The following is a 21,406-nucleotide window of genomic DNA, read 5'->3' as shown; positions in this document are numbered from 1 at the left end:
TCTGGCCCATATCCAAGTTAGACAGCTTACACAAAAGCTTTTATTTCAGCAATATCAATTTTTACTGCGTCATGAATGCATTATTTCCTAGTGCAACAATAGGTGGGGATAGGTATGTAAGTATGTAACTATACGTACTTGTTATATATCCTAGAGAGAGGTATGCATTTCAGTGGAAGTAGAAGAACCTTAGCTAAACTGGCCTGATTCTTGAAAATTAAAAAACAAACAAAAAGACCACTGAAATACAAATTAATAATCCCAGAATAGTGTGAGGGGGCTTTGCTAGGCTTCTCCGTCATTTTCCTTTGCTTTGGTATTGGAGTGTTGTGGCTCCTCATATGTGAGAGGAGATGCTCTAACCGGCATACCCAGGGCTGGGGGATTCGCTGCCACTTCAGCCTCAGGGGCTACTGGTGTGATGGCCCAAGGATGGAAAAAAACCATGTTGGGAGATGGCCAGGACCATGTAGCTGCAGATGCCAATGCAAGCTCAAAGCACGGTGTGGGAGCAGCCGAGCTCCCATCCTCAGAAGCCGGAGGGGGAGATTGCGGAAAGCAGTGTGAGGTACCCCGCTGGCGAGGGTCACTTTGGCAAGAAGAGGGGGGGAGGAGGAGATGAGGGGTCACCTAGGATCTACGGTGGCATTCCCAAATACGAAACTTAAAAACTTGTCCCTTAAAAGCACACTGGAGTAGAAGTAGGCAGATTTGTTTAAATAAAATGAATGAGTAACTTTGAACATAAAGCTTGATCTGAGCCGGATCAAAAGTCAGCCTTGTTTAAAGTTCAGTCACCTTTTTAGTTTAGTCACCTAGGGTTAGGGTTAGCATTTCCACTTTGAGCTTGGGTCAGATGTTGAGCAGCAAGAAGTGGTGGCCTTGTACTAGAGACGTGACTAGACCTGTGACCGCCCTTGCAGTCTTGAGCACCGTGCAGGATGTCACGGCGTGTGAGAGCGCTGCTGTGTGGAGACACCCCAGTCTAGAGCGGTTAGGCACGGTGTATGTCCCCATCCTGCACACCCTGGCAAGTGGAACATCTCGGCTGGATTTTACCAGGCTCCTTGTCGGCACAGGAGCATGTCTGCTGCTGGGATGTGCATGGTTTTGGCCCTTGTACTCACCCATGCAGTCTATCAAGGCATGTTATCGTAAGAGGAGGTGACTGTGAGTAGCGTTGGCTGCACAGCCTCATCTCGGAGACGAGTTCTGTGATGTTCTGCCCCTTCTGCCTGGTTTGTGAAGGTTTGTTGCAACCAAGCATCGAGTGTTTGATGCTGCGGCAGGTTTCCTTCTGTGGGGCTGGGAGAGGCACTCTGGCCGCCTGCGTCTGGGCTGTTGGGATGTTGTTTGAAAGAATTGGGTAGATTTTTGGATTAGGCTTCCTGAGTGAGAGCGGTGCAGCGTAGATTTGGTTAACATGGAAGTTGAGGGCATCTGCTTCAGTGATGTCCCTTGGGTCAGGGTTGCACCACCAAAGCTGACCTGCTTGTTGCCCCTGCATGGACTGTGTTTCCATCCGTACTGGGAAACAGTTTCTCATCGGAGGGGGCTGGAGTCCTGTGAAACCCAACCAAAAGAAGCTTTCCAAGCCAAGAGTGGTCTAACATCTAGTGCTTGCAGCAGTTCCTTGGGTTACTACATTTCCCAGAAGCAGGAGACCAACAGAAGCCGTAAGGAGCACCTCCTCCCACCCCCCTGGTTTTTCACAGGCGCTTTTTTTGAGCTTCGGTTTAGGATTTACTTAGTGGAGAAGATGAAGTTGGGGTTGGCACTGCTGCGAAATGACTGACCTGAGGGCAGAGCTGACTGATACGGCGAAATGCTGGAAGAGCTCCAATATTTGAACAGAACCGATCGGTGATGTTATAAAAAGAAAAACTGCAGTACAGATAAATTTGGGGTCTTCTTGGGGCATGAACTCTGCAAATCAATGCTGTTGTGTGTGTGCTCAGCTCAGGGCCCTCCAGCTCTTATGGGCTAGGAGGTGGCTCCATTTTTAGCAGATACGTTTAGAAAACAGGGTGGGGGCGAGGAGTGGAGCGTTGCAGCAGGTAATAAAAATTATTGGTGGTTGAGAAGGGTGTATGTCATGCCTAGGATGGACGGCTTCGGAAGAGGCCCAAGTTCTGTGTTTGTAGGGAGTTTCCTTCGTGAAAGAAGAAGTCTGGGCTCTTTGTGGCTAGGTGGCCCTGGGTGGATGGGGAGAGGGCTGTGTGCTCGTGGGCAGGAGTCGAGCCAGTAACATCCTCCTCCCATATCTCTCCAACATTTCATCCATTCTTCCAGTGAAGTGCTGGCTGGTCCTGGGTGGAGGTAGGGATCTTTCGTTGCTCTAGGAGGCTGGAGAGCTTTTTGAGGTCAAACAAGAGCTCTCTAAGGCTGCTGAAGCGTATTTTGCTAAAAGCAGTATGAGAGCCAGTGCGGAATGGAGGAGACACAAAAATGTCTGGGGCCTCCTTTACTGCTTTAGGAAGTAACTTATGTTTTTGTTGGAATTATCTGTCTAGATCTCTTCCTCCGTGCTGTAAGTTGCTACCTGGCTTTGATGAAAAACACATTTGTGCTGAGATTCATCGGTTGTCTCTTTCCCCCCATCCCCCCTCTGCTTTCTCTGCTACCCCGTTTTGTTTTGTGCACCTGGTTGTGCCCTCTGCAGTGAGCCCTGCACACCCAGCCAGCCTGCCAGCGTGCGAGGCTTGCACGCCCAGCTGGTCTGCTGCCGTGCGCCGTGCGAGGCTTGCACGCCCAGCTGGTCTGCTGCCGTGTGCCGTGCGAGGCTTGCACGCCCAGCTGGTCTGCCGCCGTGCAGTGTGCGAGGCTTGCACGCCCAGCATGCGCTGTCAGCACGGCTGTGCCCGCAGCGCCTTCAGGGTTGCGCACGGGGGGCGGCTGGCTGTGTTTCCCCCCTGTGCTATGCACACCCAGGGAAGATGGGCCAGCGTTGGTGACACTCTGGGAAAGCGATGTCCTGTGGATTTCAGGAACTGTTGCTGCTGCGAGTAGTGGCCGAGTTATTCCCGTCTGCTTGTGCCAGTAAGGCAGTGCCAGGGGTTGGCAGGATGGGCTGGCATTCTTTGTAGTGGAGGCACAGACTTGTGTGTGTGTGAAGTTTTTGTGGCCTTAAGTACCCGGGGGCAGGTGTGTGGTCCAGATCCATCCAGTTGCCAGCTGCCACCGGACTTATTTCCAAAGTGCCGACCGTAGGAGGCCAGTGATGTGTTTAGGGACAGGAGCTGGGTGGTGCTTCCCAGGCTCTACACCTGGCTCTCTGCAAGAGGGACAGGCAGGCTAAAAACATGCAGAGTAGGAGATAAATAGAGTGGAGAGACACTAAAATGGCCTTTGTTGCCTTTTCGGCCTCTCTGAAGCCAAGTAAAATTTAAACATGTTTCAGTTTCACAAGCATGGTGCCTTCCTCCTTCCAGCAACTGCGTAGACTTGTTGTTCCTCAGATCACTCAATATCATTCCCATAACCACACTGATCCATCACCGGGATGCTGTCAGGGTGTGTAAGCGGGGAAGAAAAAAGGAATTCTTTTGGGCAGGTTGTTCCTGGCGCCACAGAGCTGCCAGCTACATGGCACACTGTCTTGGGGAACTTGGAGCTGGAGCTGGCACTAGACTGGGCCAGGCCCTCCATCCCCCCGGGGAGCGAGCATCGCACGCCGTCTTGAGAGGCTCCTGGTGCTCCTGCAAAGCGTTCTCCGTGCTGGATCCTTAAGCAGAGGGCATAGTCTTGGGTTTGAGTAGGAGGTACCATTAAACATGGTTTTCGTTCCGAAGAATCTGGGGGGGGGGAGGGGATGCTGAAGGAAGAAAATAGCAAGGAGGCTCTAAAGGCTTCATCAGGAAAGTTTCATTAATGTTTTCCATTTTTATAAATAGATACGTGAAACTTTGAGGGGGGAGGAGTGTCTTAAGCTCTTTAAATGTCTTTTAAATATATCTAGGCGCCCGGATTTGTGCTATACATTCATGTTGCCTTTGACTTAGAAAATTTAATTTTATTCAGGCAAGGTCACTCCCCTGGTGGTGTTCTTGTGGGCTTATGGATGGCAGACACATTTGAAATGATGCTACAAGGGGATAGTGTTACCAGATGAATAAAAGGGACTTGTGTTTAAAAAACAGAGCAGCAGCACTTGCTGTTATGAATGTCTGAAGTCCAGCCCCGCCACAAGCTCCCTGCGCGAGGACGTGGCTCATTGACGTGCCTTGGCAAAACGTATGTTTGACATCTGCTCCTGCAAATACTTTTAACTTCCGAGAACCTGGCTGCTGCCTCAACAAGGAGCGATGTTCGGGACTGGGGGTATACGCATGGCTGCGTATCTGCTACCTCGGCTGCGCCGCAGCCTGACGCTGAACTTGAGCCGGGGCTTCATCAACAACGGGGGCTGCATTGTGCCTGGCTTTCTTCTGGCCATTTCAGTCTTGGTTTAACCGGTGGAACAGATGGTGCTTGGCAGAAGTGTTACCAATTTAGCTTACCCAGCACAATGGCTATGGAGAGCGAAAGCAAGCATTTTTAGTTAGTGGAGAAACATCTGATTGTTGTAATGTGGTTTTTTTCAACCACATTTTCTATCAGAAACAAAGTGGTTAACTGCATTTTTGATGTTTCCATTTGTCTTCTGTGCCTCAGGTTCCTCACATAGAAAGGAACTGTTTTGATTTTTGCCAGGTAAGTAATTGAAGTGCTTGTTAAATCATTTTTCTTATGATTTCCCTGGAAGTCATTTGCGTTGATGGGCTCTAATGGGTGTCCTTTCAGATATTTTCTTTATTGCCATTGGGATGTGCCTTTTTTCCTCAGTTCTTGATACTTTTTGATGAACACTCTTGACATCTGTATGTTTCTCTTCTGTTAGAATGTATGGCTTTCTTAGTGAAAACCAGTTTATTTTAAATGCAATGCAAGAAGTGTTTTGCTTAACATAGAGGGGTTTGAATAGTGCTTTCTGAAGTCAGTGGCCAGAATTCCTGTTTTACTTTTGCTCTCCAGTGAAGCTGGCACGGTGGAGTGCTGCTGTTGAGTGCCAGCCCTGCCATCCTCAACAGGGATGAGCTCTGGGTGTGAAGAGGAAAACCAGACCTCTGTAGTGCTGCTGGACAGAAAGCTAGTGATGGTGGATGCACAGTTCTGCAGGTTTATTTCAATGCCCTAGGTTAAGTTGCATTAAATCCTTTTCTGAGCAAGCTGTGAAGAGTTACTGCCTTGCCCTTGAGGAGACGGAAGGACATCGCACCCACCTGCAGAAGGCTGGTGTCAGAGAAATATTATCCTGAAGGGTAGCGTAGCTGCAGCTGGCACAAAGTGTATTTATTGTCCTGGGGCCACGGAATACCAATTACGTGTCTTGGCGCACAGTGATATTTGCAGAGGCATTAAGTGTTGACCTGCCACATGCTGCTAATTTAAAATAAAGAAGCACTCCCCTCTCATTCTGAAAGATAAATGTCATAGAGAAACACATGATTGGGGGGAACAAAGAAGTGGATTGTTGGATTTGAATGTGTAATGTTCCATGTAAAGTAAATTGTCTTAAATGAGTGATTGCATCCTAGTCTTTAAAGCTGGGGCAGTGGAATTTTTGCTCTTGGCTTCAGTGTGGGAATGGCTATGGTAAAGCTGACTGATAATGAAAATCTCATTTGTAATTTCATGACTCTGGGGGGGGTGGGTATGGGAGCAGAAGCAGTGCTTTTGGGAATTGGTGCTGTTCATGCATGGTATGATATGCTTTCTATTCTTTCTTCAATTTGAACATGAAACTGGCAATATTTAAAAGTGCCAAGGCTTGTTACCAGCAGTGGTCTCCAAATGCGTTACTGAGCAAGGCTGCCACGGGCACATGCCCATCACGAACTGGCTTCTGGGTTGAACTGCTCCCTGAAAGCTCTCGGGTGGCTGGTGGACCACGTCCGAGCAGGAGTGTGCTGCCAGAGCCCAGTGCTCCCCCGGGGCACGCTAGCACCCCGTGCAGATGGGGTCTCTTCCCTGTCCATTACTATTAACAAGGAATATTCAGCAGCTGTCTGCCTGTGGGCTGGGAAGTGAGGTTTTGTAATGGAGAGGTGCCGGTCCCACCGGCGGAGAGCTTGGTCCTGTTCCAGAGTTTGTAAACACACCATCCCTCTGGGCAAGGAACCCACCAAGCAAGAAACATGTATATGGCATTTTTCACCGTGCCTTGATAATTATTTTTCCCCCCTGTCCTAAAAGTTAAATTGTCCTTCCATCTTCACGCAGCTGCAAAGGACTCTGAGGTAGCCCCTTTTTCCCTTGGCCAGCAAGGTCAGGGACTGTTACTGCTGGGCCAGGGTGATGGTTAGAGCTTGTGGCTTTGCAGAAGGAGAAGACAGGGGGTTTGGGTGTTAACTGCTTTCCTGACAGTGCTGGAGCGAAGGGCGGTGATGTGATACACGTGTCCGAGCTGAAGGTCGTCCCTCTGTGGATGCTGATCTTTGAACAGGTTGACAAAGGGACAGGAGGAGCATCCCTTTGACAGTCACCAGCTCTTAGAGCAGCATGGCAGTTTGTCGAATCCCTGCCTTCCTCTGGTACGTTGGTTTGTGCCTGGACAGGAGCACCGCAGCAGCTGGAGGCTCCCTGCCTGGCGGAGCTGTGGGTGCTGCTGCGCACGCTGCTTCTTGCTGCAGCCGTAGCTGCTGGCGTGTCTGTAACTGCACCGGTCACCTGGTTCAGATGCTCTGGAGTGGCTTTGTCATCCTGTCTGCTGAGCTCCAACAGCTCCAAACATGCACGTCATTTCAGACCGTGCCCTGGTATGGGCTGGTGCATGGCCAGAGCTGCGCGAGCGTCCTGCTGGGATGGTGGGAGCTGGAGATGGGAAGCCACAACGGTGTGGGTCACCTCTTGCCCTGGGTCTCGGTGGCCTGTGGTGACTCTGTGGTTCTGCAGGTGCCTGGTGGAGGGAGCATCTGCGGCGAGTGAAAGAAAAAATGCTGCTTTTTAATTAGGGCAGAAGGGGAAGCGCTGTGCTGCTGTGCAGAGCCACCCTCCAAAAACAACACAAGACCTCAGAAAAGGGGGGGAATAAAGGGCTGACACAGCCAGAAACGAAAGCTTCTGCCTTTATTAAATCTCAGTGTTTGTTGACACGTAAAACTGAAATGAAACACATGCTTAAACTTTCCCCTGTGCCTCCCCCCAAACTCTGCCTTTCCTATTCTCCTGGAGGATTTTTTTCAGCTGTGACAGCAGCATATTTTTTCTGGCGCATGCAGAGTTTTTCAGTGCAGGCAGGACTAATGGAATGATTTATTTCATTAGCAAGTGAATTGTATAGCTCCTCAATGCCTCATCTGAAATTTAACCATGTTCTTCACTTAAAATGCTTCTTTTCCTCATTTTCCACCTAACAAAAAAAAATGGAGAACGAGGAATTTTTCTGTTTGGTGGCATTGGAAGCACTTACATAAATGTATGGCTCAACAGATGTTTTATTTTCACAGCACAGTGATGTCTTGGAAAAAAAACCCCAAGAATTGCTAGAAGCGAGTCTTCCCTGTTTATATGTTTACAAAACCGAATACACAGTGTTGAATTAACAGGCCAGGCTAAATAAAGTATTAGAGACATCTGCTGAAACTTTGCTCCCGGGGGACAATCTTTAGCTTCACAAATGTATTATCACCTTTCATCTAGTGTATCAAATATATGAAAAATACCACTTCTTCATTTGCAAAATGATGTGATATTAGTTGGTTTAATACTATAAAGGCTTTTGATTATTTTTTTTTTTCCAGGACAGGAATAGGGAATTTTAAGAGCAGATGTGGTTTCAAGGTTACTTCTTGTATTGCATTTTTTTTTCTCCTCCTCAGTTTCCTTGGGTATTTTATTTTATTTTGAATGGAGGAATTCCTTCCCTACATCTCCATGTCTTTCCTCTTTCAGTATCCCCTTTTTCACACACTTTCATGTGAACTTATTCTACCTCTGCTGCTGGCCACTATTCTCTTCACGGGTGCTTTACAGAAGGTGCTGGGTGGAGGAAGGGGTTAGTACCAAGAATGTACAAAATAGGAATAAAAAGGTGCAGCTGAAGTATAAAATGTTCATATGGGGGTGCATAAAAACATATCAAAAATACACCAGCAAAAGCTGGGAGCAAAGCTGTACTGCTTTGTATTTAGGCATGGCACAGTTGTGGGTGCAGATGGAAATGCATAAATGAAGGAAGCCTGGAAAGAAACGTAAATGCTCTAAGTTTAAATATGAAATTGTTATCACATTACCCAAAAAAAGACTGAGGAACAACTTGCTGAATTAAAAAGCTTTTGTGCATGCAGCCGAGGCAAGAAAACCGCAGGTGAATGACGCTGGTGTGTGAGCAGGGGGACCAAGGAGAGGGTTAGCAGAACAGGTGGAAGTGATCCCTGCATGTGCCCATCCTCAGGGATTGCATCTCTCAAACCATCATTTAAATTAAATTAAAGGTGTTATTTGACATGATTGCATTTCAGAGGGACTCTGGTGGGATCTGTTGCTTCAGACCAGTAAACATAATAAAAATAAAACTAACACCTGCGTGAGTAAGAACTGATGGAGGAGTCTCATCAACTGTTTGCAGAAGAGTTGTGTTTCAAGTCTCTGTGCCTCTTTCCTCTTCTCTCATTTTCAGAAGGTAGCAAACCTAGAGAGAGGAGAACAGCGCGCTCGGAATTTTCAAGGGTTTGGTGAGGTTGCTTCCCAAGAGTCTCAGAAAAAACCAAAACCTATGCTGTCATGGGGTGAGAAGGTTTCTGTCCTGGATTAGTGACTGCCTAGTGGGTAGGAAACCAAGCGGTCGGGTTTTACACCACAGAAGTCCCACGGGGGTTTGCTCCAAGATCTCCGCTGTTGAACAGTGATAACGGATCTGTGAAGGCGAGGAGGAAGGGCCAGGTGTGGGGTTTTGCTGGCTTCGTTTGCAGAGGGCTGCGGGGACCAGAGGAAACACCAAGCAGCTGCAGGGGGATCCGGTGGTCCTGGGTGGCCGGGCAGCACAGCAGCAAAGGAAGCCCGTGCTAGCGGGGTAAGATAACGCTCTTTTGTCATATTTTATTCCTGCCCTCCGCCCTGTGCTGGGGACAGCTCAGTGAGTCAGTCCTGCTTGCAAAATATCCAGAAGTCATTACCAGCAGCCTAGAGCTAGGGCTTAGTGATGGTCAAGGAGGGAAACAAAAGTGGAGGAGGTTTTGGAAGGAGAACGAAGCCAGCCCTGTTATGTTGCTGCTGGGCCACGTGTCCCGCGGTGTGCAGCTGGGGTGTCCTGGTGTGCCGGCCTCGAGGGACGTTTGTGCGCTGCTGATGGTGCTGGGGATGGTGACCAGGAGGGTCGGAGGTGCGGAAAAGCTGCTGTGCAAGGAGGGATTGGAACAAGCGGGACTCTGCCTGGAAAAGCAACGAGTGGGGTAAAGGGGGGTGTTAGATGGTGCAGCCATGAAATGACCGTGCGGAGGGTGAAGGCAGAAGGATTAGTGACAGTACGGCCGGGTTTGCGGTGTGAAGCGGGGAGAGGAGGGGTTATCTTTGCAAGGTAAGCGGTTGCAGAATTCGTTGCCTCAGGCTGCTTGGGAAATGCAAGTGGTTTCAAGAAGCAATTAAACAAATGTGCAGAGGATGGGCATTGGTACAGCTGGTGGCGCAACTTTTGTGGAATCTGTGTACATTTACTGAAAGATAAATGTATTCATACATTTGTCTGTATTTATGCGGTTTCTCTGCTGTCAGTCACTGTAGGAGACAGGTAAAGGGTTGACAGGCTTTCAGTTTAATGAGGTGAAGACCCTGTTGTTAGTGGGTTTAGGGTAAATCTGGTGGGTTGTGGAAATGGGGGTTGCCTGGTGTTCCCTGCCAGGGCACTGCTGGCTGTAGCTCCCCGGGACAACAGCATTGCCCAGGACGTGAGCGGCCACAGGGCTTTTGTGCTCTGCTGTACTTCGGTGGTTAAGACCCGAGTCCAGCGAGATACTCGGACACCAGAGGTTAAGTGTGAGAGCGTTTGGGCAGGGTATAATTCCCTGACTGCCTTGAAGATGCTTCATCACACGCTTGTTCTCTGCACAGGATTAATTTACCCCCAGAGGACTGGCTGTGTGGGCTTAGCCTGCCAGCGCTGCACTGCACAGCCGCCTCGGGCTCGAGGTTTCAGGAAGGCAGAAGCTATTTGTTTAAGTATTTTTATAGGTTTGGGGGGAATTTTTTTTTTTTTCTGTCCTTTCTTAGTACTCATAGCTGACGCCTTGTGCTTCGTGTAGATAAGTTTCTGTCACCTCCGAAGAGCCCGTTTGTACTAGCTGCTGCGATACAGGAGTGCACGCAAGTGACTTATCTAAAGGCACGGGAAGAGAGCAGCGCTTGTGGGCTATCCTAGCGTGCCTGGAAGAGCAGCTGCCTTCCTGCTCCACAGAAAAGGTTCCATGGCAGAATGCTTGAGAGGGACCTCATGTCAGGACGGACGCTACTTGTGCAAATAAAATCATATCACGTGAAGGAGTAGTAATAATTGAACTGAACTGCGGTGAATCCACAGTGAACAAAAGGTACCTTGGAATGTTGTGGCTCTGCTAAAACATCCTGGCTTGCAGAACCTACTTTGCCAGCTCACAAACCAAAGCAAAATAACTGCTCACGTTGCAGCAGCGTGCACAATCATCAGAGGCAGGGATTGTGTTGTGCTGAGTGCTAAAGGTGAGTTTTCCAGGTTCCTTTGCATGGCCTGGGGAGGAGAGGAGGGACTGTGACTCGCTGGGCATCCCCCGCTGTGCAGCACTGGGAGGAGTGTCCCCGCAGGAGCCTGCAGTGACCCGTAAGGTTGTTCCACCACGATGAACCCGCCGCTCCTCTGGATTATCTTAGCCCTGGGAAACAAAGGCTGCCAGCGCTGAGACGTGCCTGCTGTCATCTACACCTGGAAACCCTTCAGGAGACATGGCAGAGCCCGCAGCAAAGAGCCGGGCTTGGCGGGGCGGCCGGGGCACCTCCCGTGGCTGCAGGCTCCGTCCTGCCCGCGCAGAACATCTCGGTTGAGTTCCCTGGATGCCAGACACTTCGTCTTGTGTAAAGAAGTAGAGCGTGAACAGTGGGGTTGGGTGCTGCATGAAGCGTGGTCGGAGGGAGGTGGCTCCGAGTGTTGTCCTAAGCTGGCCCTTAAGTCTATTTTGGTGTTTCTCGATTTGGAAAACGTTGCTGTCCAAGTGTGTGCCTGCAGAGGCTGGGCAGCGCGGTGGCTGGCTCGGGGTGCTTTCCCCTTTAGCAGACGCTTTTGCAGGCTCCTGCCTTGGCATGGCTCCTGCTGTTCCTGCGGGCACCCAGCAGACGGGGAGCGGGCAGCCGTGGGGGTCTCCAGCTGCAGGGGGGGGGGGGGGGGGGGCAGGGGGGAGCAGGACAGAGGCTACAGCAGAGGAGGAACTGCAAACAGCATGGGGAACAGCTGCTCCCGGCAGAAGAGAGCACAGCGATGTCCCGCATCCCCTCCTGACACCCTCCCCTTCCCCAGAGGGCTGTACCTCTCCATCTGAAACTGTACTTACTGGCCAAAAAGGCACCAGTGTGCTGTACTAGTGCCGGCGTTTCCAGCAAGTGAAAAGTGAGGTGGTCTGCTGAGGCAGGGGAAATTATTTCAGTAAAAGGTACAGTTGCTTGTGCTTCTTGAATCTTGTTGTTGTTTAAGAACTGGAAGGAAGACAGTGTTTGCTTTTCATTTGTGGGGTGCTCTGTAAGAAATAAAGTTGAATTCCTTAGTAGAGTTAAAAGAAAATGTAAGTAGTCAGCAGTAGGATGCTTTAATAATTTAGTATTTAATCCTGTGAAGGGTAGCATTTGTAATGTAGCTTGTGCGGCATCGTGCCAACTCAGAGCTCCTGCAAAAGCGGGAATTGTATAACACTGTGAAATCCCTTTTTCTTGCTGTGTTTCCTTGGTAGAGGGAAACTGTAGAGTCTAAAATAGCTTTGTCTATTTTGTGAAGACCTGTGGATGAGGACACATGTTATAAAGCAACTTTTCATACAACTTGCTTGCTCCAAAAAAGCAGAGTCTTCTCTGCCACTGCGTTTGAGGAAGATCGTGTGAATTGCCCGAGAACAGGCAGGAAAACATTTCCATAGGGAAAGTTAGCCTTTTCTTTCCTTTCCCTTGTAAAGCATCAGCACTGGGGTTTTTCCTTCACCGTATTACGAGTGTATCCACTGCTCAGATCCTTCTCCCCGGGGAAGGCTGTCAGTCGGGTGGGAGCACAGAGCAGGCAGCTGCCAGCCAGCTCCTCCTTCAGCTGAGAGTAGATTTCAGACCAAGAAGGGAGATGCCCATTCTGAGTGGGCATTTAAGCATTTAAAAGGCTTATGTATAGTGGGTGGGGGGTTTATCTTGTTTGTTTGTTTGTTTGTTTTTGCAGGTGTTTCTTGAACTCTTCAGTGCATCACAGAACTGTTGTATTTTGGGATATCTTGCTTAAACCCTCGGAAGAATATCTGCCGACAGCGAAAAATGACTTGAGTTGGAGAGCCGCTGCTTTATCACAGGTAGGGAGCGTGTTGGTGGCTCAGTACCTTCTCGGTGCCACAGCTTAGTTTCAGCACGTTGCTCAAGGAGGCAGGTGCTGCTAGTGCCTCTCTAGGGTGGGTAGTGATCTGCGTGTGTTTGTCTCCCGAGGAGACCTGGGACACCCACCTGGTGTCTCCATGCTGCTCCCACGTTTTTGGAGGCATCCCGGAGCAGCCATGTAGGGAAAGGAGCAGCTGCCGCCCTGCCTCCTGTGGTCCTGCGTGCCGCTCGCAAGGTGTTTCTGCCTCAGCATGTGTTTCCTACGCCAGCCCCTTGTGCTGCCTGGGTTGAGCTGCCCTTTGGGCACTCCTGCTATCGAATTGCCCCCTTTAGTAACCTGATGGGAGCTGGAGGGTGTCCACTAATACGAGGTAGTGCAGAAGAGGACGGGTAGTGCTGTACAACATGGTGTTGGCTTGGCTTTCTGTAGGGGTAACATACCTTGAGTAATGTTCATCAAAGTGCATTTACGAACCCAAACATGCCTCAAACCCTGCTGTGGGTGAAGTGGCTCCCAGCAGCTGTGAATGAGGTTTGATGCTGGGAACACCCCCAGCCCACTGCAGGGGGTTCCTGTGCAGTCACCATGTGTCAGTACCAGGCTGGCGAAGCTCCTGGTGTTCGTGAACTCACCGGTCTTTTTTCTTTTCATTTTTTTCCCCCCCACAGTTACATGATTTATTATGTGCTTCACCAGCGCTTGTGCCTACGGTCAAGTAGAAGCTCAATTCTGGAAATGCTAGTGGTAGGATTTGGATGTTGGCTGGGATGGGAGATGAGGGAAAGCAAGGTGGAGACTTGCCCTGCTGCTGGTGTGATGCTGGTAGCATTAAACTTGACTGTCACTTATGGAAGGGAATAGGCAAAAGGTTTGAGTGGCAGTGGCCTCAGATCACAGTTACGTAGCCTGTGGTGGCTAACAGCCAGCTCAGATCTTACCGTTTGGGGTGTGAGGTGGTGGACTTTGAAAGGAGATCTTCAAACAGCCTGAATTGTTCAGATTACTCCTATGTTCTCCCTCTCCCCTCTGTTTGCCCACACACTGATATTTATAAATTTATATATACTCATGCCTGTGCACGCAGCCCTGACTGAGATGTGTTCCTCTCTCCTAGGACCAGCTCCCTACCCCATGTTCAGGTCCCATTTGGATGCACCGTACACTATGGTTCACATCAATGTGTTGAAAAAATTAATGTGTGTTCTTGTGGTGGTACTGGTAGCGCTGACAGTTTGCCTGTGGAGAGAGACGAGAAGAAGCTACTACATTTCTTTCAAGACTGGGAACGATGATTTGCAGGTTCATAGGACTCTGGAAAAATGGAACCCACTTAAATCCCAGGGCTTTTTCCGTGAAGCAGCTGGTGAACTGGGTGAGATGCCCAAAGTGTGGTTTGGTAACCACAACAAAGTAAAAAGCAGCACCTCTGGAACGGCTGAAAAATCCAAGAAAGCAGCAGACAGCGTGAAGGTATGGGATAAGGACAGTTCATCCAGAAATCTCATACCCAGGCTGCAGAAGGTCAGAATGAACTACCTGTCCATGAACAAGTACAACGTGACTTACACCGGCAAGAGGAATGCTGCTAAACTCAGTCCAGAGAAGCTGCTCTGCCAGCTACGGGACAGAGTGAATGTGACCATGATACAGGGATCGGATGGTCCTTTTGGCACCTCTGAATGGCAGCAATACCTACCAGGGAAAAGCCTCAATGAAACAGTGGGCAGCCTGGGTCGCTGTGCTGTCGTCTCCTCAGCAGGATCTCTGAAATCATCTCATTTGGGACAAGAGATAGGTTGGTATCGTTCTATTAGCATAATGTTAAAAAACATTGGGTTATAACTTACGCTGAATACAAGTAACCTACTGCCATGCTTTTGCCGGTAAGTCTCTGGTGTGGTCACAAAGGTGTTTAAAGTAAATTTAAATATTATTCTTAAACTTCTGCTAAAGTTAGTGAACATTACAGCGTGGGAGGAGATGGGAGCAATGATCAGATTCGGCCGTCCTCTCTGAGCGCGCACACCGTGCGGTGTAGGCTGCACTGTGCTGCCCTAGAGCGCCGTGCCTGTGAGCCTTGGACCTTGGGCAGAGCAAACCAGGCCAGCCCCAGGGGAGTGGAGGTGTTGGAGGGAGCTGAGAGGACACGGTGTATGTGCAATTAGTTCTGTTCAATTTATTCTATTCGATTATTCTACTCCTTTCAATTTTCACGATCATGTTGGCATCACTAGTGTAGCACTAACACTGAGTACCAGAGTGTGGTCTTGGTTCCTGAAGTGTTTGCTTATTGAGAGGGTTTGGGGTGGGTTGGGTAATGCCATTGCAGTGTTAACAGTCAGAAAATTTTCGGTCAGAAAGACTTCTTCAGGGAAGAAGTAAAAGAAGACAGTGATGGGGAAAAAACCCACCAGACACAGCCCTAAGCAATCTTCTGCAGTTGACCGGGGGCCTGGGCACAGGCAGTCTTCAAGGTCCCATCCAGCCTTTAGTGATGCTGTAATCCCTGCTCATGGCTTTCCAAAAGTGGCACCGCTTCATTCTGAGCCATAAGGCAGTGACTGAGTTTGAGTGGCCCAGAAGACCGTAGAAAAACTTTACAGGGCTTTATTTTACTTCTTTAGACAACATTTGGTTACGCTTTGTAAAGTCTTACCTGGCCGTATTTGTCTTGAGGTTAATGCATTAATTAATAAATGCTGAAGCACTGATCTCACGCTGTGGGTTATAAAGCAGCATGTTGTGATACCAGAGCATTGCGTGTCTTTTAAGAAAGCAGCATGCAGGGGAAACCAGCTCACTGGGCTTCAACTCAGGTTTTTGTGCCTGGCAGAAAATTCTCCTGTGCCTGCAGCTCCCTCAGCTTTCTTCATTAATTGTGGTTTGAGGCTCACTTAAAATTCACACTTTGCTAACGCCCAGGAGTTTTCTCTCCAGTGGAAATTGTTTTCAGGATTTGGTGTGTTCCTGAGCTGTCTGTTGGATCAGGTCCCTTTGGCCTAAGCTGCAAGGAGCCTTCGTCCTCTGAAACAAGTAGATGGATAGCTTTTAATATATTATTTAGGGACAGGAACTTGGGCAAAGCTTTCAGAGTTCTAGTCCCTGGATGCTTGCAGGAGGGTCAGGGTTTTGTTCTGGTTCTTGCTCAGAAGTTCTCCCCCGGACTCCTGTGTGCTCCACAGGGCAGGTAGGCAGGTGCTAGGACGAGGTTGAACACTGGAGTGTGTTTAAAAGCTACGAAAAGTGCGATGAACACAATAGTGGTGGTATGAACCAGGACAGCATCGCCTCTGGTAAAAATTACAGGTGGGAGCTGGTTGATGTGTTTCCGTCTCTTGGGAGTGTTTGAGGCCAGGTGGGGCAAGGCGTGGGAAGCTGATTCTGATTTTTTCCTTGGAGTACCTGTCTTGGCTTCTTCAGGTGCCTCTTAAAGTTCAGTAGCTAAAGGTTTCCACAGCAGTGCCCTTCTGTTGGAACACCCTCCCCCGCCACAGCTTGTGTCCAACGGTGTCCCCGTTAGGCTCCAGCATATTGACAAAACCACTCGCTCCTCTGCGAGGAGACCCTCTGGAGAGCCGAGGGCGATGGCAGTGGTGTAACGTGGTCCGTGCCCGGGTTGGATTCGGTGCGGGAGCAGAGAAGCAGCGCCATGGGCAGCGCTCCGGCTGTGGCGCAGCTGGGAGGACGTCAGAGGTGGGAAGCCATTCCATCATTCTGGTGGCCGGGCTCTGAGCTTGTCCCCAAAGCCGAGGCACCGCTGTTAACCCCTGGTGGTGTCCCCGGTGATGTTCCTCACGCCTGAGTTGCAGACTTCAACCTTCCTGCTCAAGCAGTCACCTCTGCTAGCGACTCCGCAGCGTCTGGGGCACTTGCAGCCTTGAAACGTCTGGGGTGAATATCGAGGGATTTGGGAGCATTCCATGTATTTATGTACATCTTTTTTCCCACTTCTGACCTGATGTATTTCCATGTCAGAAAAGCCGTGGTTTTGTTGGAGGAAGGTGCCAAAAAGGTACTAAATCTGACAGGCCTACAATGAATCATTTGTGTAGATAAGCACAATGGGTCACTGAATTTCCAGGAAATATTTGTTCCGTGTAATCAAATGAGCAGTTAGTCAATGGACAGGAGGCTGGCAGAGCAGAACGGGGAGAAGCTTGTAAACAAGCAGCTCATATCTTACAGGGCTCTCGGTGTTGTTGGAGGTTACGAATTGCCAGAATCAGAGTTCTGTGATACGAGAAGTAACAAGTGCAGCCCAACCACCTGGAAAAAGTGCTTCAGAGAACCAGCTGCTCTGCCTGTGCAGTCATCAGATGCCCTTTTTGAAAGCAAATTTAGGGCATCATAACACTTGATGTCTGCCTGAAGTTAGTTGTATGGGGAAATTATAACCCTGTACTCCGTTGATGCAAGGTAGGATGTGGAGGTGAGGGGCTGTAGTGGTAACTACAGAGCTGCTTCTGGGCGTGGATGTGGTTTTTTGGGAAACATCACCTTTCTGGGTTTTGTGTGTTGGTTTGAAAGGGCTCTAAACAGTATCTACTTGTCTATGAGAATGAAGTAGCTGAGAAAAGAGTCTTCACTGCCAGTGATTACTGATCCTCCAGCACTGCTTGTGAGAACACCTGTGTTTTCCAGAAAATGATCTTGAAAAGACCTGGTTCTGGACCAGGAGAGCCCTTCTGCCCGGGCAGGGGACTCAGCAGTTCCCCATGGACCCCGGCTGCAGATGCCATGAGCTTTGGTTGTGTGGCCTCAGCTCAAAGGCAAGGAAGGTGGTCCTGCTCCTCTAACAGCACCTCTGATCACATTAAAGGTTTCCTGACCAAATCTAGCGGGTAGGTATGGAGAAGCAGGGGTGCCAGGGTGATGGGCACAAACACCCCCTGTGCCGCAGCAGCAGCCTGGCTCTGTGGCATTACAGCCGCCTGGGCAGCTGGACCAAGGCAGAGGAGGGTGCTGGAGGAATGCTGTGCTATCTTAAGAGATGATGCCAGCAGGGGAAAATGCACTGAATCTCAAGGCATATAACAAGCCTTGCCTGTTAAATGCACAGCAGTGGTTTTATTTCTGTAACGTGGGAGGTACGCTGAAGTCAGCTTTGCTTTCCCCTGTGGTTATTACACATGTTTCTCTGGCTGGTCAACTGCCAGGCTGCAAAAGAGGACACTGGCTGGCCATAATTTCCTAGTTACTTCATTTGCAGCCAGCCACATGGTAAATTAATTGTGTACTGGTCTGTCTGCTGGTAAAGTGGAAAGAAAAAGAGGGAGGGTGATGCTGTGCTCCTCTGTGCAGAGCAAATGCTCTGAGAGAGCTGCTCTCTCAGCCTGCCAGTTTAAGAAGTGGATTTTTAAAAATGTATTGATCATAAAGTTAGACTAACAACTTCTGCCACAGAATCTGGCTTGGTACTTCTCACTGTTACATGGAAGGCTAGAAACCAGCCAGTTGGTATAGAAGTGCAAGTGAATAACCTAGTACACGTTTCTTCCATCGCTCAGTTGTCAGCTCACAGGCTTTCACTCCCTTTTGCTTTCAGACACCCACGATGCCGTCTTGCGATTCAACGGGGCTCCTATCAGCGGCTTTCAAGAAGATGTGGGGCAAAAGACCACAATTCGTCTTGTGAACTCCCAGGTAGGTCTGGCGAACACGTGCCAAGCGTGGCAGAGCTGCGTGCCGCCCCTGCACCCCGGGCAGCTGGGAGGCAGGCTGAAACAACAGCATCCGCGGGGCTTCTGGGTTCATCTGCTGCTGGGACCTCTTTGAAATGAAGTTGGGGAGAACAGGGCTTTCCATCTGATTTCTCTCGTCCTTAGCAGATAGCTGCAGGATGGGAGCGTCTTTCCTTGTAGGAGGGGACAGTTGGTCATGAGGTTGCCGCAGTTAAACTAGCACGTGCTATCGGACCTGCCATAGCCTGCTGGCGGTGTACAGCGGGCACAAGGTGATCTGATTTTTGTCTTGGCTTGAAATGTCTTTGTTGGAGAAGGAAGGCTGGCTGCTTGCTGGCTGCTGTGCTTTGGGAGCACAAGGCAGGAACGACACCACGGCTCAGCTAACGCTCAGCAAACAGGGGTGTGCCAAGAGATGATCTGTGCCCCAGAGATGGGTGTGAAGAATGAAGGAAGTTTATTTGGCTTTTAATAAAGGAACAATACTTCTTTTCTGCCCAGCGATGACACAGACTGTAGACAACGTGTTAACCAGGGCTGTTAAATGGCTGAAGGCACTTTTAGAGCTGTAGCCTGTGTGCAGCCAGGAGGGGTGTGGGCTCTGGTGGGGGAGCCGTAGGGTCCAGGACCTCATTGCAGAGCACGGCAGAAAGTACCTTCAATGCAAGGCATTGTGTGCAGAGTTACATTTTTCCCGACTCTTCAAGAGCTCTTTCTAGGTATGAGGCTGTCCTTCTGCTCAATTTCTTTGGACTTCAGTAGGCTTTGAAGCAGACTCTCAGTGGTTAGGGCCATGTCTAGCAACATGCTAGCAGGGTTGGTGTGCCACCCATTCAGGAGCAGAGTGAGACCTGCAGAAGAGACCATCGCTGCCTTAGCTATGTCTGAGACTGTGCCTTCTTCCACATAGCTGTTGCCCTTCGTGTTTGCCCATCTCAGTGCAGGGTGGAGTTCAAGTGCAGACGTGCAAAGAAAAGAGGATATCACAGCAGCATGTGCTGGGGAGGGGATGGAGTGGGGCAGTAAAATACTGAATAGGCCAAGAGTCGCTGAATGAAAGACCTGGTGCAGCACTGCAGCACAGGGTGTGAGCACCCAGGAAGAGGAGGAGGCGGCTGTAGGCACAGCAGGGCTGAGGGGGAGAGCGGAGAAGAGATGGGGGACTGAAGTGTAGCTTTTGTACTCCGGAACCAAAAAAGGCCATTCCCTTTCCTCACCCCAAAGCTAAGATTTTACAGGCGCAGAGTTTTCTCATCTGCTCCTCTGTGAGGAGTCCATACATGCTGCCCTGTAACAAGGTTTGAAGTTTCTCAAAGCAGCAGCAGGAGTTTGGCCATCCCCTTCAAAGGCAAGACACGTAGCTAGCTTGTAACCAGTTTCTCTAGTTTGTTTTGTGTGTCTTTTGAATTATGTTCTTGCTTCTTGTGCAAATGCCGTTTCTACCTCCTCCTGCTCTTGGGTCTCGCCTTGTCCCCTTGCTACTGTGCTCTGTTCTCTGCTCGCTGCATCTAGGTTCCTCTGCGTTAAACCACCAGTCAGATGTGGGTCAGTTTGTCCTTTCTGAACCTGTCTGGTTTTAGCAGATGTGTCTGGCTGCTGACATCCTTTTTCCTCTGTCCCCTTTGACCTCTCTGGTTTTTTTTAATCTGTCCCTTCCATATGCATTTTTACTATGTCAGATAGGTGCTATCGCTTAAGAAAACTTTCTCTGGAGGATGTGCTCATTTGCCAAACTTACTGTGATATGAAGTCATTTACCAGCAAAAACATGTACATGACCCATGTGATACCAGGGTTATCTGCACAGGGAGGAGGCTAACTCTGTGATTGTACAGCTGTAATACAGCAGTAATAACTCTCCATGTGGATGCTCTTGTTTTGGACCAAGTGTAGTTGTCGTCACATTGTTACAGCGCTGCTGTTCTCCATGCAGATCAGCCTGTAGCCATGGGTGATGTTTTTCATCTGCCACCATCCCCTCTGAAAGGAGACACCAGCTTAGAAAACGTCAATTACAGGGAGAGCAAAATTGTTGGGAGCTTTTAGAGCCTCAGGTTAACTCAAAATGCAGCATTGACCTAGCTGCTGAAAGGGCAAAAGATGCTCTCATGTGAATAGCACAGGAGTCTCTCTTTTGGAGTTTCTAAGGTGAAGAGTTCTAATTGTGGTCCCTGTTATCTTCAGGGATCACTAGATTGAGAACCTGGTTTTCTTCTGTGGTTTTATTTGCACTTTTAATGGTGCTGTTCTGGCCACGGCAACATCATTTGAACCTTCTTGTTGGTGGGGTTGCCTGATCGCGTGCTGCAGGAGCTGTGCCGTGCCTTGCAGAGCTCTCACAGGCATCAGGTGCTACTGGACAAGCTGCAATCTGTTCTTGGTCTGTTGGGCTTTTCTTTTGTTAGAAGTGGTCACTGGGAACCAGGATGGGATGTTGGCTTGGCTGCTCTTATTTTGGCTCTTGCCAAATATGAAGGAAATGGGATCTCCTGAATCTAGTCTGCCAAAACAAGTCTGTATTGAATAGTATCTCTTTGGTATGTGTGGCCAGTGGCCCTAAGTTGTTTAATAATTATTTTAAGCTATTTTTCTGTAATTTGCTGACCAGTCTTTAGCACATATCTGGGGATGGATGCTTTCAACAGTAGAGTGGGCTATCTTGTACGTGGGTGTACAGGGAAAGATTAATAGATTGCTACTGGCAGGAAGGGGAGAAATTTGGGATCCTTGCTAGGATAGGCTTGTAGGTCCCCAGGCTCGGAAGTTGTTCTCAATAAAGAAATTCTTTTAACACTGCCTTGCTTATTTTTTTAAACCTTCACTAGGTCATCAGTACTGCTTCCTTTAATGGCATGTTTTCCTGCAGCCTTACCCAAGGCATCAATTTGCCCTGGGAAAGCAGTCACATCTTGCAAAAATAAGGGCTGAACAGCGTGCAGGGGGAGCGCCAATGTCATTGTGTAGGACAGAGCTCCTTTCTAGGAGAACTGACCAAGGACCAGAGTACCTCCTTCCTCCCAGCCCTTGTTTACAGTTCTTGGCTGGCTCCTGGCTGTCATGGAGAGCGCAGTCTGCTTTGGCTGCCTTTGCTGTTATTGCCACTAATGAGTCTGCAGGGAGGAAGAGAAAGGAGATAGCACGTCGGTGGAATAGAGTAATA

The 21,406-nt window shown here is 49.3% G+C and overlaps 1 protein-coding gene across 10 annotated transcripts in view; it reads left to right on the top strand.

Annotated features, from left to right (window-relative positions):
* The window catches only part of ST6GAL1 (ST6 beta-galactoside alpha-2,6-sialyltransferase 1), a 47,525-nt gene that overhangs the window by 18,951 nt on the left and 7,168 nt on the right, over positions 1-21,406 (top strand). For 3 of the 10 annotated variants that reach the window (XM_080409403.1, XM_080409406.1, XM_080409405.1), the window contains 3 exons: positions 12,416-12,542; positions 13,680-14,360; positions 18,111-18,208. In XM_080409403.1, coding sequence (XP_080265529.1) covers positions 13,697-14,360; positions 18,111-18,208 — 762 coding nt within the window. In that variant the 5' untranslated portion in view covers positions 12,416-12,542; positions 13,680-13,696. The other 7 variants (XM_080409411.1, XM_080409410.1, XM_080409404.1 and 4 more) reach the window with 7 other exon arrangements.

This window comes from Falco punctatus, assembly GCF_963210335.1.
Source record: "Falco punctatus genome assembly, chromosome: 13".
Lineage (NCBI taxonomy): Eukaryota > Metazoa > Chordata > Aves > Falconiformes > Falconidae > Falco > Falco punctatus.
Note: the sequence above shows the minus strand (reverse complement) of the source record. Positions and strands in the feature narration are given on the sequence as shown.